This window comes from Anas acuta, chromosome 1 (genome assembly GCF_963932015.1).
Source record: "Anas acuta chromosome 1, bAnaAcu1.1, whole genome shotgun sequence".
In the NCBI taxonomy this organism is placed as follows: Eukaryota; Metazoa; Chordata; class Aves; order Anseriformes; family Anatidae; genus Anas; species Anas acuta.
The window spans coordinates 97,886,765-97,898,567 of record NC_088979.1 but is presented as its reverse complement, the minus strand read 5'-3'; the positions used below and the strand labels follow the sequence as shown (position 1 = coordinate 97,898,567).

Sequence of the window (11,803 nt, the reverse complement as noted above, 5' to 3'; positions counted from 1 at the left end):
TATTATACATTTTGGGCCTGTCTTTATAAGTACTGGCTGCTCTGTAAAGCTTCACTGCCATTGTATGAACAACCTAGGAAGAAAAGCTATTCTTAGGCATGAGTACATGGTTTCTGTAAATAAGAATCAACATAATTTAGAATCTGTAAAACAATATAAATCAAACAAACAACAACAATAACAAATAAGCAAAGTCCAAAATTCAAAAAAAAATTCAGCAAACAATAGATTAGACATGCACATGGATGGGGTGAGACAGTTTTTGAGTTGGGCTTGCTTTCACTTTTGGAAAGAGCACATCATTTTAGGGAACGTGAAAAACTCCAACTTAGTGTTACGGAATTAGAAAGGATAAGCAAGAAATCAGCATGGAAATTGAATTATAATGCATAATATAATAGTGCAGTTCTGTTGGAAAAGTAAGTCTTAGTACTAAAGTGTTTTAAGAGCCATGCTTCAACTGGAGTGTGTAAGTCATTCTTTCTTACCAGCCCAATCGCCTTAGTTGCTGCTTTTCTCTTTCCTTTGATACATGCTTTACTACCGTTTTTGCACAAACTGTATGTTTTCATTACATGTTCTGGCTGGTTTTTACTGCTTTAGTTAGGTTTACATTGATAATTATGAATCTCACTCTATTTTAATCCACTGTCTAATTCTGTTGGATGATGCTTTTTTATAGGTCTCACGGATTTCATGGGGGCTTTGTAGGGGCTCGGGTGATCACCAGTGTATACTATATCTACTGGACTTTGTCTAAGGCTCTAGAAAGGTACTGCACACACTGTTTTCTGCACTCCTCTGTTATACTTCATGACTCAAAAGAACACTTTCACATAAATCACTTAATTTAGTGATCAGCTCAGTCTCTCTTAGCTTACCTGTCATTAGTGGGTCACAAATGGCAAACAGTAGCCCACAAATATACCATATAGAACAAGTACCTGGACCTATGATACAGTTTATATTTATTACTTTTACTGAAATCACAGAATCAAGTGTTTTAAGATTACAACTGGTAAATTATACATATGTAATAGTTAACAAAACAAAATATTGGCCTTCAATGTGTCATAGTACAGTGTAGACCTTGTACAATTCAGTTCAAATGAATTTATATTTTGCATAACATATTAATTATGGTGTAAACTGGCTGACATAGTAGTGCTCTAAAAATGTTAATTCTCTTATATTAGACACAAATTAGAATGAAAAAAAGTTTTGTGACACATCTTAGTTTTCAAAGGGTACCAGTATTTCAGTCAAGTTATCTATAATGCACAAAGTGACACTTTCCGGAATATGTTGACACCAATAGAGTGTACAAAGAGGCACATGAAATAATCTAAGAAAAAATAAAGGTTGTGCTTTCCTGTTAGTCTTCCCTAGAATACCTCTCTAATTTTATCTGATGTTAGGCAATGACCTGACAATAGAAATTAAGTATTTTTTATTGCTATACAGGGATACACACTGTCTCCAATTTACTTGAATACAGTGTATTATTTCCTATATCTGATGAGATTTTAGCAATGCATATAAGCTTGACTGTCAAGGAGTATGTTTCATATGATAAAACTATTAGAAAACTTCACAGTTCATACGATAAATTGTGTAAACCAGTTCCTATAAATTACAAGAGAAACTATGTTGTCACCTAGAGTGGTATACGTCTGAAGCAGCTCCTGCAAAGCCAAATGATGCAAAAAAAAATTACTCTGAATTTAGTTGCACTGGTGTTAGTTATACCTACATATTTTGCCCTGTGAATGGGACTAATGGAGACCCAAATACTTGTTCGTGTGTATGCGTATGTGAACATGTTTATACATCCACATGTATATGCAAGCGCACATACAAAAATATACATTTCCATTTAGCTATAGCTAAGTTCTGTGTGTCCACCTATGCATTTCAACACGGACTATACAAGATTCTATCTGACATATGTGGAAATGTTTTTAGTGTCCTTACAGCTACTGTGAGCCTCTGCAGACAGGTTTCAGGGCAAAAAGCATTGTGAGTTTTGGGTTCAACCTGTAACTCTGTACTGCGCAGAGTGGCCGGACGCTATCAAGATGTTTGTTACAGGGTATCTGGAGAGAAGTTCTGCAGCCATTTACCTAGAAGATTAACAAGGTGTTTGGGGCTTTTCAGTGTTTGTATGCTGCCACTGAAAACTGGCAGAGCTACCCCAGAGCTATATATTGTGATGCCAACTGACTATCTGACAAGTTGTCTCAGGTTAAAAGTCATTACCACTACACATGATAAACCAGAAATGTTTGCATTAGCAATGTTTTTTGAAACAAGAATGTTGAACTACCTTTACTACACAAGCTGGCATTCAGTGTACCCAGAGTAAAACAAAAACAAAACAACAAAAAAACCTTCTTGAAAATGTTACCAATGGCAAGTATGAATGCAGTGATGTTCTCTCATAACTCTATAAAAACTAATCAGTTAATTAATAAAAGGAACAAAGACCTCAAAATCAGCAACTTTTTTTTTTTTTTTTTTTTTTTTTTTTTTTTTTCCCCCTGAAAATTGCAGCCCATGCTCAGAAAATCTAATTTTGGCTCTTGCCATAGGCTCCATCTTCCTCAGTGACAAAAAACAGCACAGCATTCATGAACATGAGAAAAAACAGTCACCTAAATGTTTTGCCGAAAACCCACCATTATTAATGTTTCATCCTTATGAATCCTATTTAAAGCCTACCCTAAAGATTATCAAAGTCAAGGCTTACTGTCATTTCCTGGCATTTTGGAGTGGGTCTTAAGGGAGGTCATTACCCATTGGTTGTTGTAATTTTATCTAAAGCCTTGTGGCTGGTTCAGGGTCTTGGGTAGTGCCTTGACGGCAGCAAACAGTGCGCACAGAGGCTGAGCTGGAGTTTAACTTGTGTGAATCTAGACACTAATGAGAAAGGTACTTTTTGGTCATTTGAAATAGATTATTTTCTGTCTGTACTACTGTCCTTACAGGGAAGTGGTTACAGAAATAATTTGTATTGTTAAATAAATTGATTTTATGAGTTTATTTATATTGCATTTTTTACCTCATAATGAGTCCAGTGCAAGTTCCCTTGAGTTCAGCAGAATTTGGACTGGACGAACAGTGGAAGTAAGCAGATACCATTATTTTCAAGGAAATACTTGGAATGCATGCTTGGCTGGATGTTAGTGTCTAACTTTGCCTGACATGGTGTGATGAGCTGGAATATAATGAAGCAAATGTATGTAAGTATATAAATGGTGAAAAGACTGAAAAGGCAGCTTTTTTAATGGTTCAGTCTGCATAAACCAAATCTGGTGCAAATGGTAGGACTCTTACCACCTTCAGTGGTAAATTACGGAGGTGCGTCGTAAGAATTGCACACACCTTTCGCACCTTTATGGAATCTGTTGTCTGATCGCTTTAGGAGCATGGAAGTGTTTTTTTTTTTTTTTTTTTGGTGATCCACAGACCTCTAAGACTTGCTAGCTGAGAGATTCTAGAGCTGAAGTGTAACAAAGCTCCTTTGAGCACGAGGTGTCACAAACTTAGAAATCTACAACTTGTCTAAGGTGGTAGCAGAAAAAAGAATATACATCTATACAGTGTGCACACACGTATACACATATACTCCTGTTTCATGCAGAAAGATTTCTAAATAAAAACAAACAAAAAAATAACCAGTGCCATACATTATGTAAACTCACAAGGTGTACTTTCAACACAAATTTGAAGCATAAATTAGAGAGAGAGCAAGAAAGAGAGAGACAGAGATGATAGCAAACATTTTAAATATAGAATTTGCACAATTGGTATTTTTGTTAAATAAGAATAAATAAATTCATTACATCCGTTCACATACCAGTTGTAAAAACAATAAATTATTTTATTTTTTTTCAGTGCTGTGTTGCTTTTTTTTTCTTTTTTTTTTTTTTTTCTTTTTTTTAACAATTGTGATTAATCCACAAGATTATTTCCTCTCTCCCTTGTGATAAAACTGTTTCCACAGGAGGGCAGCTAAATTGAATTTCAGGTATACAGACAAAACAAAGATGATAGGCTTTTTCATAACAAGGCTGTCATATTTGAAAAGCAGATGCTCTGAAGAACACAGATTTTAAGGGGCTAAACTCCACTGAAAGCATTGGAGATATGTCCCAAAAAACCTGCAGTGAGTTTAACACTGACTATTGTTTACTTCCATGCACAGAGTAATTCTCTGGGCTTCTTAGACAGTGTCTCTATCCAGAGGAAGCATTTTATGAATCTTATTTGGCATGACTTGGTAGTAATATAAGCAATGTGTGACCAACAAAGAATTTAGTTTGGAACACAAGTTGAAACGACAAAGTCACATACCTCGCATCGATTTTTCATTCATCAGTTACATGAAATAGCTATGACTGAAAAAAGCAAGGTTGGCAATTAGAGTCTGATTACAAAGATCTGCTAAAAAGCAAGTGTTAAACAGAGCAGGCTGGTCTAGTTCATCTTGCATTTTTAGGATTGCTTCCTTTGTCTGTCCCCTTTGCCCTCTCACCATATAAAGGAAACTTCTTTTGCACATATATTTGCTTTGTTTAGTTCTCATATTTATTTAATTTTTATAAATAATCTTTCTATGAAAAAGATAGTCTTGATCTAAGAAAGCTTTAAATTTATACCAGCTTATGGTATTCTTCCGGAACCTGAGCAGCATCCAAAAGCTTTACTCATTTCGTTCACTAATAATAAATTACTACTATGATGCAAACACAAATACTTGTACATTCTCTATTCTGATAAAACACAGGAAAAAGAAATGCCACTTAATAAAGCAGCTGTATGCCAAGACAAATATTAAGTCTATGCACATTATATCTCCTTATTTTTCCTCTCCTGATGGTTTATACTTACTACGAACTTTCATGAGAGGTTCTGGAACATTTGTTTAGATGAGGCAAAAATCTTAACTTTCCAGAAGTTTGCAATATTCAGAGCCTTGATCTAAGTTAATGGGGTGATGTCAGTTATTAACAAGGGAATTTTCCTCAAGATCCATATTTTTTATAGGACTACTTCTATTGGGTCATACTATTCTTGAAAACTGAAGATGACTAGTAACATTCCTTTGTAATTCAGTTTTAGGGAGGATGAGGCCCTAACCCTATTCCTGTTTACTTATAATAGAGTACAAAAACAGATATTTCTCCAGTTTCATACTGGTAGATGTAGCAACTCTATGCTGTTTTAAAATCATCACATGCTTTCTAGAATTCACACAAACACGCCTCAGTTGCAAAAACATGTTTATGTCAGCCTGGAGTGAGACCTGACCTTCTCACTACACAAGCCAACATGTTTTCTTTACTGATTTCATGACTGGGATTTTTCCTAGAAGAGTCTAGGGAAGTTCAGTGCTCAAATACCACTGACTCACAGTTGTGTCTGAAAATGCTCCTACAGTTTTACATTCTCCTGGGTGGATGAACTGAAAAATAAAAGACAGATGGGCTTCTATTTTCATTAGTAGATCATGACCATTTCTTTTGGTACCTGTTATTCTAGGGCTTTATTCAAACCCTGATGATAAAAAGGAAGCAATTCTAACAGGGTTGGTGTCAAGCCTCCACCTGTTACCTGCATATGTTGAAATACCCTTCCTCGGTCACACAACTTCAACCAGACAATAATGGGATTCAGAAGCTGCTGCCAAAGAAAATTATTACTAGCTACTGCCTGTACTGTGGAAACAGTCTTATTGATATTGGGTAAGTCTTCCACATCCTGATGTGGTTTGACTTTCTAATGACCCCTCTGCCTCCCAAATGTGGTAGATATACAAAATATGAATAAGTTCTACAGCTTAAAAAAAATAAAAACAAAAAAAATCAACAAACAAAAAGACAAATAGTTACAAACTTTTGCTGGTAAGATGAATACCAGAGTTAGACATGATGGACAAAACAGTGATAAAATATTAACTGCTTGCTGTGTTTTCCGACCTTTACAGCCTCTTCAAAAGATGTAGGTGCATTACACATTGTTAGATTCAAGGTGGAAGCCATAGAGAAAATAACAGAGAAAGCAGTTGTATACAGCCTCAGAATATCTGAGTTAGAAGACACTTGTTTATCTTACCTGTAATTTTTGGTTCTCTAACTAGTTTCTACAAAATACAGTATGCCTTTGTTTTATGGATAAAAGGAACTAGCAGCTATTGTTCATCGACAAGAAGGACCCCGTGCTGTGACACAGCTGGAGCTAATGGAAAGTTTACTAAGTCGAAGGTATACACATTCTTTCTAGCAGCCAAATCCTCCTGTTATGTGTGTGTGACATACACATAGTAAGGAGCTGCTGATGGTGCTGGTATTTAAGCAATGTACTTGTGGGGATCCCTGGTCTGTGAACTGCTGCAATGCTCCTTTTGAGAATTTCTTGGTGGAAACACAGTATTTGTCAGAATTATGATCTGCTGTCAGGAAATTCCTGGAACAAAAATGCATTTCCTTTTGTCAAAACCAAAAAGTATTACTTTTTAAAACCAGCAGCAAGCTCTTCATTTTCCAGTAAAACATCTGCAGCCATTTCTGAAGACTGGACCAAGTCCACAGGGCTGTAGATATACTTTGGTCAATCACTTTGCTTATATAGTTTGTCTTTTCTTTTTTTTTTTAATAGAACCAAGTGATATAAAGTGACATACCAAATCAAATATATTTACAAAACAGTATAAAATAAGCTACTGTGGTATCATGGGTACAAGTGACATTTTCTAAGGACATACTGTATTAGAGGTAGGTGAAAAATGGGGAGATGATTCTGTAACCTTCAAATATCCCAGGATCCTCCATTCACTAGTTTTTCTTCTTTTTTATTATTTTATTTTATATTTTTGCAGACGCAGAGGGCTTATAACAACTTTAATGCTTAGGTTTTTGACATATTAAGATCACCCTACTATTTTTTAAAGCAGTGCACATCTTCATTTGGTCCAAATAGGCAGATTCTGCCCATAATTTGAGACTATATGTAAGTACATCGAAGCCTTTGCTTCTCTCTGTCTGGGCAGACCTAATACCGGTATGTCAAAAATGGCTTCATCAAACCTCTTTTAAAGAAGATCACAACCACAGGTTAACACTTTTTCAACAAGCACTGTTTAAATGCTGACGGTCTCTGAGAGAGAAGACATCCTTTAGCTAGTTTTCCATGCCCATCTTTGCACTGGACAGTCCTGGTGTGCCATCCTGTGTCACATGTTCGAGAACAAGAAAGCCACGGCCCCGTAACCCACCGGGGTTGCATGAGCTGTGGAGTTACTTTGCTGTTGCTGCCACTGCCGGTGACAGAGTTAGTCATTTGCCCTTGCTTCTTTGGCACGAAGAAACTGTAACGTACATCCACGGGTTGAGTTGGGTCAGTCGCAAGTATCTGCACAATAAGAACCTCTTTTGTCGCAGAGTGTCCCATCGCATGCAAGAAATCATCTTTGTGACTCCAGCCACTATAGTTCATGACAGTCCCATTGATGTCAATGATTGTTTCTGAAGTGGAGATCATATATTTTCCATTGACAAGATACTCACCATTTTTCTTTTTCAGGGCCAGGTAGGCAGTAAACCTGCTCTGGTCCTTAGTCTTGAATTGCCGAACTTTGATGTGAGTTGCCCCTTCTGGGATTTTCACTATATCTGTGTAGCCCTTACTGAATGAGGGGGGGGGAAAGAAAAAAGAGAAAAAGAAAGTACTCAGTAGCTGGTGTGAAATAAACTTTAAGTCTAATGAAGTTACTGGGATGCATCTTTACTTGAATCCATCTGGCTAGCGGCACATCTAAGATTAGTTTAATCGGGTTTCGTTATTTGTCTTGTGTACTGTTCTTTATGTTCTTGAAGAAATTTCTACTGCACTTACTTCAAATTGCTTAATCTTTAGCATTAGTAATGATTTTACATGAGTCAGATACAAAAGGAATGAAGAATAACAGATAGCTTATATATTTCAGCAAAGGGTGGGAGATATGAAATACGATGCACGTTCTGCCTGCCAAGGAAAGATAATGAGATATGCATTGGTTACAGCTGTTTCTTGCTGTCTTTGCTATAATGATGATTAAGGGAAGCATGAGCAGAGCAACAGCTGGATAGAGGTACCTTGGGAACATTTTAAAATAATCTTGATCACTGAGAAAAAATTTGTTTACTTTGAAATTCATAAAGCTGAAGATTAATTGTTAAGTTTCTAACACAAGGTACACTCAAATGTTTAATTTGTACCACAAAGTTCTCTTAGCTTCTACTTTGAAATGTTTTAATGCAGACTTAGAAGAAGATATTTAACTTTTCTACCAAAAGTGACAAGCATTCAAAACCTGCAAGTGTGCTAAAACTTTTTACTATCTCAAGTATATTATTTGTTTTAACTGTATGGATAAACAGACAAAAGTCTGAATGCTGCACAAAGCTGTACGCTACCAGCTGGACTTTGGAAACATTTATTTTCATTTCTAATCTTGTGATAAAACCATTCTGCAAGTACCTCAAATCTGAAAAGGTTAGTGCTGAAACATCTAGAGGAAAGGGAATGAGAAAATATACTTAAAATGTATAATAGTGAATGGGGTCCCTTGGAATTGTTTAAAGAATAGACTACTACCTTTGCAAATTTTTGGTTGCAAAAGTAAAGACTGCAGAGACTGCAGATTAAACACTAGTGCTATTCCCATGCTATTTCAAGCAGTTATAGGACAACTACTAAAAGTCCCTTGATTTAGCAGCTCTATAAACGTGAAGGAATATGGTGCAAAAAACAGCACTGCACAAATATTTTTACTTAACAGTTGCCAAAAGAGCTCTGTTAAAACATATTATTAAAGTTACAAAATCATTTCTTCAAAAATTAAAAGAAATGCTAGAGAACGCAACATTTTCTTCAATATTTCATGTGCAAAAAGAAGCATGTGCATCTTTCATTCTCCTATTTCCCAACTTCTGACTATTTAACTTTACAGCCTTTTAAAAAAAGTTATTACGAAAGAGTTCTCCAGAAGATTGTGTTTTGATTGCTTTAAGGGAAAAAAGTACAAACAAATGTTGTTATGGCAATTGTCTACAATGGAAAATACTAGTTTTCTCTTACACATTTAATAATTTCCCTGTACATTTAAAATACAGGTTGGTTTATAGTGGATAGCAAAGAGGGAGCTGCTATTTTTCAGTGGAGAAAGATAATTTTACTAGAGCCACTGCCCTTTTATATACAAAAATAGTTTACAGACAATTAAGATTTCACTATTTTAATGAAGTTTTTTTTTCTTTTTTTGAAGTCAGTCACTTGCATAAAGGAATCATCTCAAACAATATTCCCAGTAAAAAATAAATTCTTGACAACGCAAATTCAATCAAAATCAAGTTAGAACTGTTTGATTATTTATTACTTTCTATATGGGACAGCTCTTCAAATGCACTGAGGTTGAATTAATATTTTATTCTCTGACTGGTCTCATTTCAGTTAAAGTCATGATTTTTAGAATTAGATGGTACCTTCATAGGTATAATTACAGTAGAATCTCACTGATTCCAAGTATATCTACACTACAAATCTGGCTTCACTAAAATTCATGGAGTCCCTTTAGCATCTTTGCTGGAGCCTGGTCTGCACCACAAGGATCATTGCTAAAGCACATGAATATCTTGCACTGCCTTCTTCATTTAGACAGCTGAGACATTTCAATATTTACAGATTAGAACAGATCTGGTTTATATAAATACTAAATTAGATGGAAATTCCATTCTTTTTGGAAGAGGTGTTTTGGCATCCCTAGGTGAGTAATCATTGGTTTACTGAGAAGAATATTGGTTATATTTATTTTTAGAAAAAAAAAATCACTCAAAGATATTTTTGACTGCTATTAATTAGTATGTTGAAATGTATAGAAATAAAAAGTCATTTCAGGACTCAGATTTCAACTTGTAGTAGCATTCCATATGATAATTTGGAAGACACTAAGCAAAATAAAGTTTCTGTAAATTTTAAAAGATGGTACACTAATTCAGTTGCAAGATGCTGAGTGTAAATGTTCAGCTAAAAGTTCCTAAGAGTAGGTCACTACAGCGGTCCTCTAAAACCTTGGAATCTATACAAATGATAGTAAAAAAATTTTCATTCTTTTATGAACCTTAAGAATGGAAGGGGGAGGGAAACAAGAATTCAGACAGAAGGCAGACTTATTTGACATTGGTAATCTGTAAAAAGCTTGCTGCTGCTCTCAATATGGTTAGGAAAAAACATGGGGATGTTGCTTTTCTTTTGTTCATATTAAGAAGTATTGTAGTTAAAAGCTGAATTCTGACAGAAAAACGTCTTACAGATAACTGCAATAAATATTTTAACTTAAAAGAAGTACATCTGGAGATCAATATGATCCTAGTGAACACTAAGGGATGTAGAAAATGCCACTTCTGACATCTCATCTAGTCATCTAAGCTCCCTGTATACTGAGTGGTGTGAAAAGGTATTTTTAGGGTATAATCCCTCTCAGCTGCCAAGGACAACTTTTACAGCTGTGCTCTACTGTTGTCTGCTGCTTCTCTCCACTAACTTACACAAGGATTCTGTCACTTAATCAGGTGGGATATACTTAGTGTTCAAAGATAGATGAGATCAAACAGATTCCCAGAGCATAACTTCCTAATGCAGCATCACCTGGGAAATGCAGTTTCAGATACACACAGAGTATTCTGACCTCAACAACTGTCTGATGCACCCCTCTCTTCCCTTCCCTCTCTTCTCTACAAACCACAAGTCATCTGCCACAGCAAGACTGGCAAATAACATAAGATTCTATGCCTAGGTCTGCTCACCTGTATCACTTGTACTTTATGTCAGAAATGAACTAGGTACAGTGTTTTGACAGGTGATTATTTGCAAGTTTCAGGGTATTATTAAGAGGCCAGCTGTAAATATCTGTAAACATCAAGTAAATTGAATTCAGAGAAAGAAAGAAGGAAGGAAGGAAGGAAGGAAGGAAGGAAGGAAGGAAGGAAGGAAGGAAGGAAGGAAGGAAGGAAGGAAGGAAGGAAGGAAAGCAGGCAGGCACAGACAAGTAGAGATACTATTTGCAAAGCAAGTATTTTTTAAATATTTACTAATACTCAAGATCAATACCTCTTTTTGGTAAAGGTTCCCATGACCTTTGTGCAGCTGGAATTGTCTCCTCCACATACCCCGCACTTATCATACTGGAGCTTTGAACCGATGATGCCATCACAACCAGTTCGGATGCATTTTCCCCGGACGCAGACCGAATTACTGTATGGTCGACATTCAGTACCATCAGTTACCTAGGTAATCAAATGCCTGTTAGTTAAAATTACCACAGATAAAACAAAAATAAATTGGTTTGTGAATCTAACTGGTAAAAAAAGTTACTTATTTACGTGACCCATACAGAACAGAGTTCCTATCCTGGCAGCCCAGACTGAGTTTCTCTAACATTCACAGCACTAAAGCAGATGAGGTTTAGGCAGAGGCTGAAAGCAGTGACAGATAACTCTAGCATAAAACACTAAAATGACCCTGACTTTAATGATGAGCTTACAGTTTATTAATAATAATGATATCAGTACTTGTGCATAGCCTCTCACTTGAGCATATCAGTTCACCTTATTAATGCATATATCCTCATAACATTTAGAGGCAGAAAACTGCAGATATAAGTGTAGGAGACAGTTCAAATTGCATCACTGCAAGTCAAATCTACAATAATTGGCTAGTTATTTTATATTAATTAGCTTTGTTTGAGTTACTCTAGATTCCTTTA

General features: G+C 35.8%; 1 protein-coding gene across 1 annotated transcript in view; it reads right to left on the bottom strand.

The window, feature by feature from the left end:
- Window positions 1-945: 945 nt before the first annotated feature.
- Window positions 946-11,803, bottom strand: part of ADAMTS5 (ADAM metallopeptidase with thrombospondin type 1 motif 5) — a 47,333-nt gene continuing 36,475 nt past the window's right edge. The window contains exons 7-8 of the mRNA XM_068689832.1: window positions 11,149-11,324; window positions 946-7,687 (exon numbers count right to left, since the gene is read on the bottom strand). Of these exons, the coding sequence (XP_068545933.1) occupies window positions 7,117-7,687; window positions 11,149-11,324 (747 nt within the window). The 3' untranslated portion in view covers window positions 946-7,116. The remainder of the gene's footprint in view (window positions 7,688-11,148; window positions 11,325-11,803) is intronic.